Here is a 21,242-nt window from a genome sequence, read left to right as displayed (position 1 = left end):
ACTTGGGTTGGGGCTGGGGTTCTGTTTTATTTTCAGCAAAATTGCATGATCACACACCAGCTTGGGGCTCTAGAGATCATATGTGTTGATGGCCAAGCCGCCCTTTCATAATTTTCAAAGGGTAGATTGGACTGGCCCTATGAGAGTCTTCACTCTACTTCTCCTCTCCCTTTCTTGCACATAGGCTAGATCCCAGCTCTGCTTGCTTCTCTGGTTTTCCAGATATGCACCTCCATTGTGACACAGGAGAAGAGGGACTCTGCCCCATGTTGATGATGTCTGCCTGAGTGGGCATGACCATATCTCATGTCCTTATATCATTTCTTACCATGCTGAGAGAAAATAATCCTGCCCACCAGTTGGTTGGAGTCTGGGAACACATGAGTGGAGTGGCTTTAGGGGCAGAGAAGAGCAAGGGCAACTTCTTTTCCTGAGACCAAAGGTCAACACAGCAGGAAGGCATACCTCCTTCAGTTCCTTGGTCAAGGTCTCCCCACTAACAACTCATGATTAGACCTCTGTAGAGGTTGTACCTGCCTCAGTCTCACAATAGGGGAGCAAGATTCCAGCGCCATCTGGTTTTCCATAAGTCTGTGAATCAGGAATGGGAGGGGTTCTCCCCTCAGAGACATGATTATTACAGTATAATGACACTACATGTCCTAACATTGGCAGTTCAGTCGGAATCTGCAGGTTCATTAGAGAGGCACTTCTCAGCATTTACACCAAGAAAATGAAAACTTCAGACTTAAGAGATTTTTTTCAGAAATGTCTCATCAGCTATCATTTATTAATCTTAATATAGCCTCCTTAAAACAATTAATTGGAATTATGATTCGCAGTCATCAGAAGTACTTTTTGAAGAAAGTATTTATATTAAGTATTAAATATCAATAGATTTAACAGGTAAGTTGTGCCATATAGAACCTCCTACTGCTTTTAAAGATTTCCCTTGTGAAATCATAAGGGAAACCATTACAACACCAGAACTCCTTCCATTGAGTGATCTGATAAATTCGCTCTGCTTTCTGAATCGACTATTCTTTCAGAGTGGTGAAAAAAAACTGAAGCTACTTGGTATTCCTCCCTTGATTATTTTTTCTGTGTTCCAATTCATGAATTTGTGCATTAATATTTATGTAGTATATGTGTGTCTGTTTTGAGTTCTTTTACAATCATAAAATTGTTTCTAAGGGCCATCCATACAAAAAGTAATTGGTTTAGGAAACCTTTGGGGCTGGGAGTTTAGCTGGGTAGTGGATCACTTCCCTGGCATAGGCGAAGCCTCAGGTTCTATGCCTAGGGTTGAAAAGACAAATTACATACACACGAAGTCTTTAGAAACTGATAGTGAGGGTGAAGGTACTTCAGTGTTGATGGGTGCTCAGTTAATTCATACTTTAATTCCTAGTAAGTTTGGTGCTTGCCATATTACCTTTCCTTTCAGGTCTAGCTACACTATTTTAGCATGTATACTGTATTTACTCTAACATGAGAAAGAGATGGTTAGGTCTGAGTTTATCAATTATCTTCAATAAAGTTAATTTGGGCATGATTGGTATTTGCAGAAAAGTAGCAGTGGTGGCACCGGCTTGGCCGGGACCCCACTAGGATTTTGAATAGATGTTGAATTGTTTAGTGAGAAGACAGGAGGATGGCTGTGGGAACCTGGACAGAAACCCTTTTGTCCACATCTTGCCTATAGTCACTATTTACTAATTAATTTGAACTCATTTTAGCACAGGAAAGAGTAGACCAAATGGAGCCATAGAGTCTCCTCCAGCACAGCCTCTGACACTTTGTGGTTACTTGGTCATTAATGTATGAAACTCGATGGCTGGCAAACTCATTTCAGGCCTCATTGCCTTGAGCCTGAAAGTTAACCTCAGCCTTACATCTCTGCATCCCTTCTGCCTTTAACTGTTCACTTGCCCTGGCATGCTTGGAGATGCCACAGTTACTGCAGGGTTGAAAGTGGGTTGAAATCCTTGGCTCTTGAGTCTTCATCATTATGAGTCAGTTCCACAGAGGTTGCACGTCTAGAGATTCCAACTAGCCTGAGAAGGCCTTAGATGCACGATGAATAGTATTCTCTTTACAGGGAGGCTCCTCTGTCGCTCTAACAAGGTCCTAGCCTGACTTGCACTGTAGACACCTAAGGGCTTTGCGTCCTGATGAGTAACCTGCCTTGTTCCTCTAGACCAATGGCATAGCCTCATTGCACCAGCCACTTGGTCTTCTCCTTATCACAGCTCTTACCCTATCCCTTATCTCTTGACAAAGGTACCATAATTTCCGTAACTTTTTTATATTTTTGATTTTTTTTTGTAACTCTTTTCCAAACATGTCAAGAGTAGAATGTTCTCTGATAGAGTAAACACCAGCACCTTAGACACATCTTAAGTGCAGTGTTGATATTCAGGTTAGCATATGCATTACCTAAGACCTGTCTCTTCTCAGAGGCTTGCAAGGGCCACAAGCTTTCACAGAGGAAGAACAAACTCCCCTATGCATGAAAGATTTTGATCAGAAAATCGGACCAGAACAGTAGTTCTGTTCTCTGATGCTGTTCCAAAGCATCCTAAGGGCTTATCCACTTAGATCATCCATTCCCTCACCAGTCAGCCTTATATTAAAAGTATTTCTTATACTAGTCCCTGTGCCTAATGCTGGATTGCAAAACATAAAAGCAAAGTCCATACAGCCCCATTTTTTTTGGTGGGGGGAGGATTTCTAGGCCCATGAGTATTATACAAATATACATATACATGTCATACTTATGCATATAAAAATACTTTTTTCACATTAGATATCATACCCAGGGATTTGCATGTTCTGGGCTACACATCCCTAGCCTCAGTCCAGTTTGTTCTGGTTAAAATACAGCTTGAATTATTTAGCATGCCCAAGGAGCTGAGAATGATCTCCTTCTCCACTCTTCCTCCTGCACTGTGTTGTCTCTAGTTCTCTGCATGTGCTGCAGTGTTTGTGGAGTGGATGGGGGTGGCCTTTGAACTGCCCTCACCTCTGACATTCCAACGCATTTCTGTTGGTCCAGCCTTTCATATTTAGGAGCATCTTAATGTCTACATTTTCCCCTGTCTTAAATCACCAGTTTTCTCTCTCCTAGCTTGTCAGTGCAGTGAACACAAGCCAAGCAGCCCTCACAGACTCATGCCATAGCACGGTGTTTGCCTGTGTCTGTAAGTACAGCAGAGAATTAAAACCTTTGTAGCAGAACCAGTCTTTATTGGAATGAAAATGATCGTGCTGTTTAATGCTTAGGCTCAATGTTTAAAGCAACCAGCTTAAAGACCTGGTCTTTTTACTTCAAGAATCTGAATATATAAAGTCAATAAAAAAGGAAGTCCAGTTTTAGGTACACATAAACTTGACATTCAAGAGTTGGAACTGAGTTAATACTCTTTTATAAGAGAACAGAAATTAAGTGCTCTGAATTATGATTTAACTAGTTAGAAGGCTCTCTGAGAGACTATAGCTCCTTTTGGGTAGCCTCATTAGCTTTCTTTATAGGCACAGTCTGTATTATTATAAAGTCTGAACAATCTTTAACTGCCTGAGTTTATTAGGAGGCAGCTCTGTTAAGCTCTGGTGTCCTGGAATTTCAGAAAATGGAGGGAAATCTACTCACTGTCGTTTTTTAAGACTCTGGGATTTTTTTTTGGATTCTTTTTGTTTTTTGTTTTTTGTTTTGTTTTCCTTTTCTTTACTCTTTAAGCTCTTTTAGAACAGAATCTTTTTTTAAAATTTGCCATCAGACATTTACTTCAAAAAAAAAAAAAAATCATTACATAGGTGAGTTGAAGGTACATTTGTCGTTGTTGTTTAATGCCCAAATCAAAAATGTGCTGTTCTCATGAGATGTTTTGTCAATACTGAAAGCTCTTTCAAAGCCTGCTGTTTCAGACTGGAGACAGGTAAGCCCTGAACAGTAAGCATGCTAAAATGGCGAAAACAGTTCCATTCTTCAGCTAGTACCTTAAGCTAGGACTGAATGTCTTACTCATGTGGGAGGAGAGATCTTCCAGAGATGGATGGTCTTGCTACATTGTACAGCACACACTTTAAGTTCTCAGCTCAGCCAAATGTCAACAAGATCTTAGAGCCTGTTATTTTTAGTTCTTAAAACCTTTGTCCTGTTGCTGTACTGTGTGGTTCAGCCAGGAAATCAGAGTTTTAATTCTCTTGCATTTTGCTTAAGATATTTTTCTCTTTGACTTAGAATCATGATGCTTAAAAAATAGGCCTAGTCAATTGGGTGACACACCTGTCATCCAATTACTCTAGAGGTAAGGGAAGGGGAATTGTGAGTTTGAGGCCAGTGCAGGAACTTACTTTATAATAGATGAATAAATTGGCAATAAATAAATAAATAAATAAATAAATAAATAAATAAATAAATAAATGGCTATAGGAACTTACTTTATAATAGATGAATAATTTGGCAATAAATAAATAAATAAATAAATAAGTGGCTGTGCCATACAGATACCTGTTTTTAGGTCTGGGGTCATTGCTGATGGATTGTTTGGTTCTTTCTTCTCTGCCTTCATTTTCCTTGGTTCCTCCCTTGCTTGAATTTCTTTACATGGTCCCCTATCTGAGGACAGCAAGTCGGACTCTCATTCTATGCATGGAAGCAAGCTTGGTTGGTTCCAGTACTTGGAACAGGAGTCTGATGCTCATTGTGTAGCTCTGGCAGCTACAGAGCTGTGACCACCTGTCGTGATGGCGCAGTTCCCACACACACCATGACGTGCCAGTTTCGCTCCGCAAAGCTGCCAGGCAGAGGGTGGTGAAGAGGGCTAGCTTGTACAATGTGCTGCTTTTGCTGAAAGGAGGGCTTCCCTCTTGGAAGGAGTGCCAAGTCAGAGACGAATGCTTCATTAAATTGGTCACATCTGTTGGCACTTGTGGGTGTCAGTGCTGACAAGTGTCTTTCTGCTGGTTGGAGTTATTCCCTTCGCTCCTTCATCCTTTTCCTCCATTGACCTAAGTGATTGTGTCATCGTAGATAATAGAGACAGAGTGGGACAGATCTCCCTTGTTCTGAGTCTTATGCTGTGGTCTTCCTCCAGGTGAAAGATACAAGATAGCTATAGGTGGTTTTGTCATATCCTCCTGTATCTTCTGAGCTTAAAATCTAACAGTATGGACAAAGTTAAGGCCATGAATTCCAGTAAAGATGCTTGAATAGAGAGCTGCATTCAAGTTAGAATGAACTGTCTTAGGGAGACTTTATTTCTACACAAAGATTATTCATAGATGTAACTGTACTGGAGGCAACATTTGTTTTAAGGTTTATTTTTACTGTTTCTCACAGTTGCTTTTAGGTTGAAAATTATTACATTTTTATATGCATTTTACATTTTCATATTAAAAAAAAATGGCCTGTTACCTGTTGGGGATACTTCCATCCTGAAGAGATTTGAAGGCTAAATTAAAAATTAAAGGACTTGTCTTCTAACTGTATTTGTTCACACTGAGATTACTGACATTTTAGTATTACTGTATAATTGGATAAGAAATATGACAATATAAGAGACTTCTAGTAAACCTGGAGCTAAAAGAAACTGTTATCTTGGTTCTGCATGCAAGGTGGCCTAGTGTTTCTGTCACTGCAATTAAATATTCATACTTGGAACAAGAGTTGCTAGCATTGGTTGCCTGGTTAAAAACTGCCACAAAAACATGAAATCCAAATTCACCTAGGTTATGTTGCAGATTGACCTCATTAGTTGCTTTGATGAATCAAGATTAAAAGGAAGTCTTAATTTAGGGGAATTGCATGGATAAAACTATAGTAGATGGGGTTGTCTGAGAACTCAGACCAGGTTTCTCAGTTTAAGTTTCTACACACCCCTGTAATCTAAGCATTTTTGCCAGTGCTTTGTACATTAGTTGACTCTGGTTTATAATGTACAGGAATGCTACACATTCGTGAAGAATAGCCCCTTGATTTAATTGATATGATTTTAGAGATTTATTCATTTATTATTTTGTATGTATGTGCATGTGCCCAAGTGTATGTGTGTGCATCACATGCTAGCAGGCAGATACCTATGTGCAAGAGCATAGGGTCCTCAGGAACTGGAGTCGTGGATGGTTGTGAGGTGCCTCACGTGGGTGCTAGAAATGAAACCTGGATCTTCTAGAAGAGCAATGAGTGTTCTTCTGAGCCATCTTTCCAGCCCAGGTGATATGATTTTAAAAGGTAAAGTTTTCCAGTTTGGATTCTGGAAGACACCATAGCACATATGCATGTTTAGTCATAAGGCTTCTGATAAAATGCTGATAGCTCAGTGGCAAAGAGTAGATGAGAAAATGTTGGGTGTAATTAGATCCGGTTGGAATACAGACATAGCAGTGTGTTTCACTTGTGAGCTGAGGCTAATTCTGAGGTCTACAGACACTGCCACATATAGAAACATAACAGGGGCATACTTGTTTTGTCTTTTTGTTTGTTTGTTTTTTTCAATTTCTACTGTTTAAATTTCAGAAACAAAGTGGGCTGGGAATGTAGCTTAGTTGCTAGGGTATGTGAAAACCATGCATAAAGCCCTGGGTTCAGGCCCCAAGTCCACAAGAACCAGGGCTGTAATCTCAGCACTCAAGATATGGAAACAAGAGGATCAGAAATCAAGAATCATCCTCTACTACATAGTGAGTCTGAGGCCAGGCTGGGGTATAAGTGTCCCTGTCTCCAAAGAAAAAAGAAAAAAAGCAATGAGATGAATTTCAGTCTACCAGAAATATAATTTTATATGGAATCAGTAAAAAATGTGAAATACACATGATTTTTTTTTTCACACAGAAGTCTTCAGACTTCCCAGCTGGGACTAGATAAGTCCAAGTGCTCGTTAGCTTTAATGACTTGCTTTTATATAGTAGCAGGTCTGGAGTGTAGCTCTCTGCAGGTGAAGCCATCAACTGGGTTAATAACTGACCATTGAAGTGTTGCCTTTGATCTGAAATTGCCACTGATTTTGGTTACTGGAGCTGAAGTAACTTCGGCAGAGAAGTGTCTTCACCAGGCAGGTTTTGTCTTGGGTGTCTGATGTCAGAAGCCTAAGGGAGGATTGCAGTAAAGGAAGTGAGATTGGAGGAGGTTTAAGTGCTTCTGTTGCTGTGCTAAAGCATGACCAAAAGCAGCATGGAGAGGAAAGGGTTTGTTTCAGTGTGCACTTCCACATCACAGTCTGTGGTGATCAAAAACCATCAGGGTGAGGTAAGAATGAAACTCAGCTCAGCTGGATTCTATTGTAACCAGTGCTGGACCAGGAAAGACTTCTAGAGTCTGTCCCAGGTCATTTTACGTTAGCTGTTGTTTAAGCACAGCACAATTTTGGAAAACAAATTCGGTAACAACTGAGTCCCAAGTGCACAGCAGTTTAAGACGTTTATATTGAGATTCTTTACAAAGTACATCTGGCTGCTTTCACAAGAATGGATGCTGTTGAGTTGGAGATAGAAAGTGCCCAAGAAGTTAGGGTCTAAGGAGCTTGCCTGAGGTAAACATAGGCCTGTGAGTGTCAGGATTGGCCTGGCCCTAAGATAACATAGAAGTCACTTAGGCTGTTGTAAAGCACACAGGACATCACTCATAAGAATGATCTAGGGTCTAAATGCAGTGCTCAAGACTTAGGGGAAGTAGGATCTGGGATAAGTCAAAACAAAAATTCTGGAAGATGTGGGCAGAGCCTGTCATCAGATTGCAAAAGGATTGCCAGGTTGTAAAAACGACATTGTTCCTTGCAGTCCAGGAAGAGCAGGTAAGCACCTTATTCCATCGAGGAGTTGACCTATGTGTTCATTCAGCTTTCCTGGCTTCTTCAGTGCCTATCCATCCATGTGCATAAGACCTTTTTGCCCCCTATAATTGCCAATCATTGAAGGAAGTCAGGGCAGGAGCTCAGGGCAGGAACCTGGAGGCAGGAAGAGAAGCAGAGATAGTAAAAGATAATATTCAGCCTGTTTGTTCACTCATGACCACCAGCCCAGGAACAACACTGCTCACAGTGAGCTAGCCCTCCTACATCAATCATCAATCAAGACAAACCCAAAGACTTGCCTTCAGACCAATCTGATGGAGACAACCTCTCTAATAAGAATCCCTCTTCCCAGATATGTTAGGATTGTGCCAAGTTGACAAAAACCAACCAGCACAAAAGGTATAGTACAGCTCTAGAATGGCCCTAGGGAAAAAGCTTGATGAAGCCAGAGGCTGCATTTTCTGTCTTGTTCTCATGCAGCCCAGTGAGTATATTAGCCATCTCTGAACAAGGCTGTTTTGAATTCTAGACAAAACTAGTGGAATGTTAGCCCCTCGTTTTCACATGTGTGTAGTATTTAGCTTTGTGTTAACAGGATGTCTTTGAGATTTATCTTTACATGTTTTCATGGAGGAACTGGGAATTTGTTTCCTCTTACACCCCCACGGGGGAAATTTCATCCATATTATATTAAAACACAAAGTAATTCCATTTTTCTAAGAAGATTTAAAATGATCTGGAGATGCTTTTGAAATTAAGAATTTACGAGATCTTAATTACGTTTATGTGAGAAGTATGAATGGAGAATGATTTACAAGTCAAATCCATAAAAATATAGGTAAAATAGAGTTGGTACCGAAAGTAAAATCCAGGGCAAGATTCCACCACTTCCAGACAGCTGTGCTAGCCATAGAAACTCATCAAGATTCACAGACTTTGAACTCAGCTAATCTCACTGTGTAATGTTTTTTATTTGCAAGTTCTTTACATGAAGTTTTAATAATTACAAAAATTCAAATCCAAGTATCCAGGTAACATGTTGAGGTAGAATAGAGCTGAATAAGTTTTAGGCTCTGTACTTAGTAGACGTAAGTATGATTGGAATGAAGATGGACAGAACACCTCATGCTGGGCCTGGAACACACAAAGCCTCAAATCGGAATCTTGCTTACTGTAGCGGCTTCAGGCAATGGCAGTGATTCTAATTGTGATCTTTTGGTATTACCTATATATGACATTTTTAAAAAATAAAACCATTCTTCATTTGTTTGATAGAACTAGATAAATATGAAATGGTTCTTAGAGAAACGCTGACTTCCAGGCCCTCTGCCACCTCAACAGCCTGGAGCTAAGCCATGAAATTTAGAAAGGCAAGCTTGTGCTCAGCCTAAGGAATAATATTCCTAATGGACCAGAGCTTAAGAGTGAAATGGATTGTTATGAGATGTTCAGGCCTGTGCTGAAGGTATTCAAGTCAAGGCCAGGTGGCCCCCTGCTGGAAGCATCCTGGAAAGGGTTCTTTCTTATTCACCCAGCACGCATACCATTCCAGAGTCATTGGGTATTGCTGCTGTTTGGTCAGGACAGTTCTCAATTGCTCCTCCAAGCCAAACAGCGTGCCAGCAACATAGCTAAATGCAAGCTTGCTGCCAAGAGTGATATTGTAGGTATATAGAGTGTCCAAAAGGTCTAGGAAATATGTTTAAAGGGCCCATGGCTTGCTACTTGCTATCCTCAGGATTCCTGAATCAGGAGGCCTGGGTAGGTTGTAATTCTGCATTTTTAGCAAGATCTAAGCTCAGGATCTGGGGTCTGAACCCTGGGTAGCACTGGTTTAGGGCAGTGGTCTCCCAGTTGGCATAATTCCCCTCACAAAGGTTATTTGTAACCCACTTGGATAGAGGTACTACTGTTGTCTAATGAGAAGTGCACATTTCCTGTGATATGTAACATTGTCTCCACATCAAAGCATTACACAACTAAATGTTTAATGTTGAGAAATTCTCCTCTGGGACAGTAACAGAAAATCCAGTGTCTGTAATGCACTGAAGAAGGTCTGGAGGATTGTGGGTTATGATTATCATAGTCCATAGGCTATGGCTCCTCCTAACTTAATCTGAGGGTCAGTTAGGAACACTTACCCACAGGCAATCAGACAGGCCACTTGCTGTTCTAACTAGAATAAAGCAAGTGGATTTGGAAGGGAGACTGCCTAGGAAAATGTGGGTGTGGCTTCACAGCTTAAGTGACATTTGACAGCTTTATAAGAAGGGTAGGATTTTGCCAGCGGCATGCTAGCCCAAGGGAACAGGCAAGCAAAGAAAAGTGGGAATCTGTTGAGTTGGCTACTATGCCTGGGATGGAATATAGACCGTGGAACCTAGAGGGGTGCCAGGTGGTCACAGTAGCAAGGCCACTAATGAAAGCCATACTCACAATGGTTACCCTTAGCCTGAAGGCAACAGCAGGGGTCAGTCCTGGCAGAAAATGGTGCTGCTCAGGATTTTTTGAGCTTCCAAGGGGTTCAGCTGTCTGCAGACTTCATCACCTTGACAGGTATCTCAGCCCACATCCAGGGAGCATGAGGATGAGATCACCTTCAGTGCACTCGAGGTGCCACTGGTTATTGGCAAGACATGAAAGGCTTCCATCCTGGGGCTTTGCCAGTCAGTCCTTAATAAATTACAATGCTTATATAAAGCTAGGGTATACATCATGCATGTGAGTGTACGCACGAGCACACACACACACACACACACACACACACACATTTATTGCTGGCTTCTAAATGTTTCTGAAGTGAGCGATTTAATAAGAATCACAGTGTACCTTAGAAACTACGCTGCATGCTTGGCACATCTTATGCCAGAATGATTTACCAGCCAACCCCCTGGACTGTTAACAGCGAAGCTCCATGGAAATCTCATCATCTGACCTGAGGAAGTTGTGGTGGTTTGCATGCGATGTTTATTAGCTGACCTCTGTGGTTTTCACACCATACTGGACTGACTTAAAGCGTTGAGTTTTTGATGTGGTTTTTATATGTACTTGGATCTACAGTGAAAAAATACAACTTTCTCACCTGCTCTATTTTTTCTTCACTCACTGATTACTACAGTTACTTTCTTTCAGATTTTTCTAGAGTACATTTTTGCTCTGGTAGAATTTATAACATAGTAGCAAGTCATTCCACCCTAGTTCTTCCATCTCTCATTTCCTGCCATAAGTTCATTGCCCCTTCTTATAGATTGAGGGGAGTAAATGGAAGTAACTTGCCAGGTGCTGTGTGTTAATAATAGTGAATAGTAGAGCAGAAGTCAGATTTAAAGTTCTTGTGGTAGTACCCAGACACAATAATGATTGGTTCTCCTAAGAAGATGCTGTGCCTGTTCACTTAGATGAGGGCTGAGGGCTTCAAAGAGCTGCCAGGGATGAGGCCTACTTGTGACACGGTCTCCTTCCAGCTATTTGGCTTTGGCCACTAGATTATATTTTTTACTAATCACAGACAGCAATGGAAGTACACCTGCCTCCTCAGAAAGCAACTTAGTGACCATCGGGTGCCACACTGACCCCCAGGTTTCTTGCCAGGTATATATGTTGAATGGTATTTTGACTTGCTGTTTATGCTGAGTCCCAGTAACAGTTGCAGCCCAGTCATGGCCTCTACTTGTTCCTAGTGGAGGCAAGATGAGCTGTCCAGCAGTAGCCATGCACCCTCTGGTGGTAGGGTCAGAGCCACCGCACGCAGAGAGGAGCAAACTCAACCTAAGTGCTCTGGTGTGCCCATTCCTATCCCTGGCATAATGAATAGGAAGATGTGCGAACATTCTGAGCTCCTTTTTTTTTTTTTTTTTTTTGGTAGCAGTGGGGACCATTGGAGTCATTCTGCAACCAGACGGATTGTTTGCAGCCTCAGAGTTCTCAGCACTACTTGTTAGAATGGTCCTGTAGTGGTAGACAAATAGGGAAAAAAAAATGTGTTCCATGGGGACTCAGGGTTGTGGCATTTCTGAGCAGAGCTTACTTAGGACATTTCTCGATGCCTTGAGATGGGGTGTATGTCCTTTATAGAGGGGTTGTCCAGCCAAAGTACAGGAATGCACATTGACTTACTGGAGACCAATGGTTTGGTCCAAACTCAGGTTTCAGACAGTGATTCTATGAGGTGAATGCTTAGAATTTTAGTTCTTGGTGCTGGCAAGATGGAACATATAACATGTCTTTTGTGTTACTTACCAGCAGGTAACAAGGAGGGAACACATTCTTCCACCTTCTGGGTGTTGCTGAGTATTTTTCTGGGAGCAGTGGCCATGCTGTGCAAAGAGCAAGGAATCACTGTGCTGGTAAGACTTCAAACACAGGTAGGGCCTGACTTTTGTACTCATCCACTCCCTCCAAGAGAGACACTGTGGAGCATCTCACTTCTATAGCCTCCTCTACTTCTGTGTGCCATCACCAGACTGAGGTTTTAGCCTTTTGGGGGCCAATAGTCTTGGCTGCCATAATGCCAGGATTTCAGATAGAGAATTGATGGATTCTTCTGACCGTGAGTAGTGAATTATGTAAATTGATCTGTGGGAATTTCTTAGGGAGAGGAGCATGTTTCCTCCTTGTAGAGTGGTCCCTTAAAAAAAGGTAAAAAAGTGGTTTAGTTTCTTGGTACAGTGTCACAGTTAGCAGTCTTGCATACAACAAGGAGCTTTGCTAACCACCAAAAGCTTATAGGCACACACACCCTTGACTCTTCTTCTCATCCAAAAATGGGACTTAAGATACTTTGACCCAATTAAGAGTGGTGGTTCAGGGTTTGTTTTGCTTATGTGGTTCCAGCAAACAAACCCATAGGCTTGTGCCTGCTAGGCAAGCATTGCACCACTGATCTAAATCCTCAGCCCCAGGCTTCTTCAACCTTGTGCATTCACAGCCATTTCTGCCCAACACATTCCAGGGTATATAATACAGGAAGATAAGATAGGCTTACAAATCAATCACTTACTGATGGTGAATCATAAATTTATTTTAAAGCAAATCTTTGGTATATTGTAATTTTTTTCTATAATCTATTAAAGTAAATTTGCCATGAAATTGATATGCATATTTGCCTAACAAAATCCAATCCAACAAAACACTAATTTGATACTTAAATGCTTTTGAATGATAGTAGAAAAAGATGAAAAGCATTTATTTTCCCATAATTAAACCATTATGATTCTGTAAAGAGCAGAGAACTTAGTATGTAAAGAAACTGTAATTCATAGTGCTCAGTATGTGTTTCAGGCATTGTGTGGTGTGATAGTGTGCACAGTGTGCCCGGAATGCATGCGTGTTGTGTGTTTAGAACCCGGGCTTCAGAGAAGTTCCACAATAGACCCCCAGATGAGGGCCACCACAAACACCTTGGATTCATGATGTGTTTCAATTTTGAATTAATTTTTGCTTATTGTGTATTCAGAAACTTTTATGTTGCCAGGTTTTTACAGTTATTTATGCAGTCTCACATGAGGTCATGACCCACAGTTTAAGAAGCCTTGGCCTAGTCAGTCTAGTATTTTAAAAGGTGTGTAGGAGCCAGTGAGATAACAGGTAACAGTGACTGCTGCCAAGTCTGATGATCTGAGTTTGATCCTTGGGACCCACATGGTGGGAGGACAGGACTGACCAACTAGTTGACCTCTGACCTTCATATACACATCAAGGACTGACTGCATGCTTGTCTACCCAAATAAATTTCCTAGAAGGCTCTTTCTATGCCTCATATATTTTACAATTCTGAGAATTGAAGCCTCTGTTTGTATATATAGGACATGTATCATCTTCACTATTTTTAAATTGTGGGGTACATTCTGTCTAGTAAAATATAAGTGAAACCATGTTCACGGAGCCAGTTCTCCTGAATCTATTAATGGGAGCAAGAACCAATCATTAAATGATACCTCCTATGGATGCCAGTGAGCTGTGTGTTGAGTGTGTTGTGCTGTGTTTGGCCTCTGCGGCTAATGCTAAAGCAGGCAGGAGAGGGCTCCCTAAGCAGGTAGGCACACCATTTCAAGGTCTGCTCTGAATAGAGGCTGGGGTTGAGTCTGAGTGAGGCACAGAGGCACTTTAAAGAGCTCACTTCCCTCCTCCTCCCACTTAACATCTGTTGGCCATATATCATTATAGGAAAACATTGAAACTAAGGCTATGAGCACACACCCCAAAGAACACAGCCACATGTTTAGATGAATCCATTCCACAGTGGGGACTTCACTACTGAGAACCTAGTGACTCCCTGGTAGTTCCCAGAATCTGGGGTTCCCACGGAAAATTCCCTCGCCTCCTTGTGTCTAACTGAAACAGAGTGATCAACTAGCTGGGCAATGATTAAGCATAACAAGGGAAAGATAGCCATCAATCCTGCCAACCTGACTTTGTACATAAGCTACAGTGGGCTGACTGAGGCCTGGTGAACGGGCAGACACACCTCTCTCTCTCTGAAGGAGCCCTGGATCTCTCAGAGCCCTAACTGTCCACTAGTGTTTTGTGCTCCCTGGGCACACAGCTAGACTCTATCCTCAAGTGTGAGCTACGGAGAGATTCTATGGTCAGGTCAGGTCAGGTCAGGTAGGTAGCTTATAGAACCTGGGGAGAAGGGAAGCCTCTGCTGGAACTTGAGTTAAAAGCTGGACTCTTCTGCCTCACCACCAGCTGTGACACAGCTGTCTAGAGTAACTCTGGACATAGCACATGAAAGATGCTCATGTTGTACAAGCCAGCCTCCTCAGATACTATGCAGAACTGCCTACTCCTGTTAGGTGAACAGTGACCTGAGGTAAACCGTAGCCCCGCCTACACTAACAGCTCCTATGGCCACCATAGTGGTCAGGCTGCTTTGACAGCTTTTCAAGGTAAAGTTACACCTTGGATCTAGTCTTTACTTTGTGGATGACTTTCTGTAAATGTCACTTTGGTAGGCACTGTCATCTACTGGAATCCCTGCCCAGTCTGCATAAAAGAGTCTGAATATCCGCAGTATATCTGGTGAAAGCTGTCCCTATGTGACTGAACTCTTTTAATATGGGGCTCTGTAGCAAAGAAGATCAGAAAACATCAGAAGCCAGTGGTAATTTGTGGTTTTCAGAGCAAGGATGACACCCCTGCTTAACTCTCTCCCACAAATGCTAGGAGTCACTAATTATCCAATTCGCAGGCCACTGCCGGGTTAAACGTTTCAAAGAATCCTGATTTTATTCACTAATGTGACACACATCATACATGGGTCACAGAAGACCATCTCTGCTCAACTGTCAACTGTCTTCCAGAAGGCAGGAACCCTCTTGTCTGCTGTTCCCACCTTCCCATGCTCTTTACTTCTCTGCCTGGAGCTGTGGGGCAGCCACTGAGGGCCATATAGTCATGTGATCAGGGGGACTGAAGGCAAATACAAGATTGGTACTCATTTCTCCATCCTACTAGTTGCAGGCAGTATCAAAATGCTCATTTTTTTTTTTTAAAAAAATTCAACCTAATCCTTAGTGCTTCTAATATGTTAATAAATTCTGGAGCAACCTTCAGAGCTGGCTAAGTGGGATCACTCAGCAGACCTGGTGAGGGGGCAGAGACCATGGATTAAGTTCTGGGATGCTACTGGTCCATAAGCACACTTTATATTAGTATCAGGCTTCAGAGCAGTGGTCTCACTAGAATATCTGTCACAAAGATGCCTAGCAACCTCTACAGGCATTGTAGGACAGACAGCTAAGGGATTCTTATTGGCTTTTACTGGCTCCAGGTGGGGATGCTGCTAAATGTCTACAATACACAGTACGGGCCTGCCACAAGAATCAGCCTGCTTATTAAAACTCCCACAGTGACAAGGTTAAGAAAAAACAACTGAAGTCAGAAACTCATGCTGTTTCCCAAGCTGATTAGGAACTTGCTTTGTAAACCAGGCTAGCCCCAGACATGCAATCATCCCAACCCCGTCTCCTAAGGACAGGGATTATAGATTTGAGCCACCATATCTAATTCAAAAGTATTAAAAAACTAACTCAGGAAACTTAAATATCTTAAAATTGCTTAACTTGTTTTATAAGTATGAGTATTTGCCTATGTGTATGTATATGTACCACACTCATGCATGGTGCCCTTGGAAGCTTCCTTGGAGGTGCCAGACACAGATGCTGGAAACTGAACCTGATCTGCAGAGCAGCAAGTGGTTTTAATTGCTGAGCCATCTCTAGCTTAAGACTTAAGTATCTTTACACAGTAATTCTTTTTATCTTACAGACAGAACTCAATAAAACCAGTGATCTTTGCTTTGAGTTATGTCAAGCCCCACATTCTGGCTGCCCCTCTTTCCCAATTTTAGTCAACGACCAGGCTCCCTCCAGACTAACTGTGAGACTTTGATTCTTAGGGCTTGAATGCTGTGTTCGATATCCTGGTGATAGGCAAACTCGACATTCTGGTAGCTGTCCGGAAGGTCCTATATAAGGACAAGTCACTAGAGGTGAGTCACATACTTTATCTGGAGCCCAGACATGTAAAATGTCAGAAACCAGCCAATTAAAAATGCTGTTTTCCAAATATTTCTTACAATTTGAATTCTAAGGTAGGCAACTTTTTTGTGCACTGTGCCAAAGTGGTTTAGGTAGAATACTCATGCTTGGGCTAGGTGTATTTATTTATTTTGCAGTGCTGGAGATTAAACCCAGGGCCTCCTTCTAGGCAAGTGATTAACCTGTACCCATTCCTTTTTCTACTTTTTATTTTGAACCAGTCTTACAAAGTTGCCCAGGCTGGACTTGAACTCTACATATCCCCCAGGCAGACTATATGAAACAAGTGGGCCACCCTCCTGTCTCAGCCTCCTAAATACTTAGATTACATGATGTGCTTAAGTTGAAAATCTTCAACAGCAGGAACTTTGTGGTGTCCTTTCAGAACACTGGCATGCTCAGGAATGGAGGCCTCCTCTTCCGAATGACTCTGCTCACCATTGGAGGCACCAGCATGCTTTATATGCGCTGGAAAATCATGGGAACAGGCCCACCAGCATTTACTGAGGTGGACAACCCAGCATCCTTTGCTGACAGCATGTTGGTTAGGGTAAGTATTGAACCTGAATTTCTTTTCAATTATTTTTTTTTCCCATCTATAGTTTAGCTATTCTCAACCTGTGAGTTGTAATCCATTTTGGGGTCAAATGACCCTTTCATAGGAGTATCTGTCTTAAGACAGTTGAAAGACAGACATTTACATTATGATTTATAACTAGCAAAAGTAGTTATGAAGTAGCAATGAAGATAATTTTAAGGTTGGGAGTCACCACAACCTGAGGAATTGTATTAAAGGGTCATAGCATTAGTATGGTTGAGATCCACCTTCATCTTCTCTATCTTCATCCCCACCCACCACCACATTCGAAGTCTCTAATAAGTGGATGCATCCATGTTTTGCTGTTGTTTATTATCCTATAATAAAGCCAACTTTTTATTACACTGTTAGGAAGGGTGTGGGATGGTTCTTTATATAGCTATTTCTTGATGTCCATGGGAAATTAATTCTAAGAGCCCACCCCCAGCCCAGTTCTAAACTCCAGGGGTGCTGGAGTCTCATTGATAAGGTAAGAGTGCTTATATATAACCTGTTCACATCTCCTTCATGCTCAACACTGTCTCCAGCTTCTATACTGCACCTAGCACAGTGCCTGCTCTTTGTCCTTATGTGATTAAGGGTAGTGTTCAATCTCCTTCATGCTCAACTGTCTCCAGCTTCTATACTCCACCTAGCACAGTGCCTGCTCTTTGTCCTTATGTGATTAAGGGTAGCGTTCACTGCTCAGCAAGGTTAAGCTTTGCTTATCAGAACTTTCTGGAATTTTTTCTCTTACAAATATTTTCAATAAATGGTTAAATTCTAGGTTTGTTCAGTCTGTGGATTCAGGCCCACAGAGAGGTCCAACATAATTCCTTTTATGAAAAGAAGGAAGAGAGACCCCTTCTATTATGATACCTATCTGACCCCATCTTTGTTGTTGCAGGGGGACCTAGCATGACTGAATTAAGACAAATGTAGTAGCACAGTGCTATTTTAAGAGTCTTTTTTTCTAAGGATAAGGATCTCAAGCCACAGATAAACTTAGCTGTGTACTTTACAGAGATAATCAAGAGGATACTCAGAGCTGAGCTCCATTTTTAGATGCACTGCCCTTACATTGACCATGTCAGAGGCATTAAGTAATACTATGTAAATGAGCCATATCCTGGCCAGAAATATAGCCAACACCTGCATTGCCTGGCCCACTGGCTTGGCTGTATTTTTAATGTATTAAAATCTGGATGCATTTAATAAATTACAGATTGCAGCCCTATGCTCAGAATACAAATGGGCAGTATTTTATTTTTACACAACTGCTTCCTGGAACAGAAGCTTATGAATGCCTCGGAAGTGAAGTTAGGATACGTGTGTTCTTTCAAGTTCAACATCAAGTAAGTGTTTGTTTTTCTTTTGACTGACAGGCCATAAACTATAATTACTACTATTCATTGAATGCCTGGCTGCTGCTGTGTCCCTGGTGGCTGTGTTTTGATTGGTCAATGGGCTGCATCCCCCTCATTAAGTCAGTTGGTGACTGGAGGGTAATTGCTCCAGCGGCACTTTGGCTCTGCCTAATTGGCCTAATATTCCAAGCCCTATGCTCTGAGGATAGCTGCAAGAGAAGGTAAGAGGCAGCATGGAATTTTAACTTCTATGCAGAAACATTTTACTAAAATCAGCACCTATCACTTCATAACAACTCTGTGTTTAGGATATCTAAGGGTATTTGTTCTGAATTTATGGCAGCAACAAGGTGAGAATCTATGGCTTCGGCTGGTGAGGAGGGAAGTTGGAGTAGCAGTCGGCATGACTACAAGGGGCCACTCCCACCCTCCTAAGTAGCACTTGGAGGCCTCGCTGTAGGAGGTAAAATGTAATTTATGGTCAGAACAGGGAGTATAATTGACAAGTGTTGGGCCCATTATTTCACAGTTCTCCTTCCAAGTAGCCCTTGCGAAGTCCTTTCTATTGTCCTGCACAAAATATGTTGTTGCCCCCAAAAGATACTACACTTTTTCAACAGATAAAAAGATCTTTGGCAAAGGGTTATTGAGAAAATAATTGAAGAAGACAAACACATTCGATGAAAACGAAAACTGCCTAAGACAGTTTTTACAAAGCCTGAGTGCACATGATGTTAAGTAAGTTATTTCTCAAAATAAATGAATGTTTTCTGCTTACCTATGTGCTTAAATTAGTCGATTCTAAAGAGCGACACACTTCAGTCCTAATCAGTTCATTTATACACATGAAATGGAATTTAAAACAAAATATTGGGAGGTATAGGGTCCCAGAAGAAACCACCAGGGCTGGAGAGATGGCTCAGCCGTTAAAGGCTAGGCTCACAACCAAAAATATAAGAAACCACCAAACGTAACCTCAACTGCTTCATTTACACCATTGCGTCATTAGAGACTTAGAGATGTGGATGTTATGTGTATTTCCCTGCAAAACGTGTTTGTGCTTGACTGGTTAGGACATAGTAACAAGAGATAGTTTCTTTTTGGTTTTTCCGAAACAGGGTTTCTCTGTATAGCCTGGCTGTCCTGGAACTCACTCTGTAGACCAGGCTGGCCTCGAACTCAGAAATCCACCTCCCTCTGCCTCCCAAGTGCTGGGATTAAAGACATGCGCCACCACTGCCTGTCTGAATACACACCTTAATCTATTTCAGTATTGTCCTTGTTAGACAAGTCAGGGGAGGGTCCATTAAAAATTACATGGAGTTACTTGGGAAGAGTGTTCACTCATCAAGGACTAGATTAAATCTCATCTTTTGACTTTATTGGTGCAAACATGATTTGGATGGTTTTTCTATGTGCTGACCTTTAAGTACTTTGGTCTGTGCTGCCAGCTAACTCCCCTCTACTGATGATTTTATCCTTGCTAAATATCTTTTCTAAATTGATAGCAAGAAACAAAGGACAGTCTTTATTGTTATGTCGAGTAAGGTACTTTTCTTGAAAAATCTAAAAATAGCCAACTTTGTAAATACTTTTCATCTTCCAGAATCCTTACCCTGGGTTTGGGATTTCTTGTGATCCCCTTTCTTCCTGCAAGTAACTTGTTTTTCCGAGTGGGCTTTGTGGTCGCAGAGCGTGTCCTCTACCTCCCCAGCGCTGGGTACTGCATGCTGCTGACCTTTGGATTTGGAGCTTTGAGCAGACATGCTAAGAAAAAGGTACCATAGGGCTGGGGCAGTGATTCAGTGGGGAAGAGAGCTTGCTGTGTGAGTGAAGACAGAGTTCAAACCATAGCACTGACGTAAACCGCCTGGCATGGCTTTGTATGCCTATAACCCCCAAGCGTGAGAGCTCCAAGCTAGGGAGATCCTGGAAACTCACTGTCCTGCCAGCCTGGCAGAAATAGCCAGCTTCAGGTTCTAGAAGTAAGGCCAGGAGTGATGTTAGAGGACACATGACATCCTCCTTGTGGCCTCTACATGGGCACAGGAGAGTGCTTACATCTGTGCGCCCATGTGCATGTACCACAGGTGTACATACCAAGAAGTAAAACCCAGAATGCTGCCTCAGAGAACCATAAGCACATAAGCACCACATGTAGCTTACTAATGACCTCTACCAACTCTGTTCAGAAACTGGTTGCCACCGTCATCCTGAGCATCCTTCTCATCAACGCACTGAGATGTGTGATTCGCAGTGGCGAGTGGCGGAGCGAAGATCGGCTTTTTCGAAGTGCCCTGTCTGTGTGTCCCCTCAATGCTAAGGTACCTTGTCCACCAGATGTCCTCTCCAAAGCACTTCACTGGAGAACATTTTTAGTTTTCCAGTGGATAAGAACATGTACCATGGATCAGTAACCAGTGTTAAATACCATTATCAAATACTTGGGGGTGGGGGAATATTGTGGTTTTTTTTTTTTCCAGTGAGTTAAGATTCATTACACTCAGCCAAAATAAGTTATTAAATTAATAAAGAAATCATTAAAAACAAACAGTATCAACAAATTTATTTAAACTGTGCCATCCTCTAGTTGTTAGTATCGCTCCACTTTGAAGACACTGGGAGTCAGGGGATGTTTCATCTCCAGGCTGGGGCTGGGTATAATCTAATCTTTTGGAGCATACCTTTCAGAATCTGCGCTCTGGTGTTAGGAGGAACTGTAATGTGGAGGTGGCGACACCTGTGAATAGGCTTGGGAATTTAAAGTTGACTGCTGTACAGAAGTGTACCCTGAGTTCTGTACTTGGTTGGTGATACCTCTTGCAGGTTAGATCAGCATGGGTGTGTATGCAGTGTTTTGTTGGAGAGATCTAACAGGAATTTATCTCACTTGTATTTTGGGTTAAATCTAGGCTTTCCACTTACCCAACTATTCAGACTCTTTTTTTTTTTTTTTTTTTTT

The 21,242-nt window shown here is 41.8% G+C and overlaps 1 protein-coding gene across 6 annotated transcripts in view; it reads left to right on the top strand.

The window, feature by feature from the left end:
* Tmtc4 (transmembrane O-mannosyltransferase targeting cadherins 4) overlaps positions 1–21,242 on the top strand; it is a 67,328-nt gene that overhangs the window by 21,413 nt on the left and 24,673 nt on the right. For 4 of the 6 annotated variants that reach the window (XM_031360844.1, XM_031360846.1, XM_031360848.1 and 1 more), the window contains exons 6-11: positions 12,036–12,139; positions 16,195–16,287; positions 16,722–16,886; positions 18,299–18,501; positions 19,887–20,058; positions 20,473–20,604. In XM_031360844.1, coding sequence (XP_031216704.1) covers positions 12,036–12,139; positions 16,195–16,287; positions 16,722–16,886; positions 18,299–18,501; positions 19,887–20,058; positions 20,473–20,604 — 869 coding nt within the window. The remainder of the gene's footprint in view (positions 1–12,035; positions 12,140–16,194; positions 16,288–16,721; positions 16,887–18,298; positions 18,502–19,886; positions 20,059–20,472; positions 20,605–21,242) is intronic. The other 2 variants (XM_031360845.1, XM_031360847.1) reach the window with 1 other exon arrangement.

This window comes from Mastomys coucha, unplaced genomic scaffold (assembly GCF_008632895.1).
Source record: "Mastomys coucha isolate ucsf_1 unplaced genomic scaffold, UCSF_Mcou_1 pScaffold9, whole genome shotgun sequence".
NCBI classification, from domain to species: Eukaryota; Metazoa; Chordata; class Mammalia; order Rodentia; family Muridae; genus Mastomys; species Mastomys coucha.
This window is presented reverse-complemented; position numbering and strand designations above follow the sequence as displayed.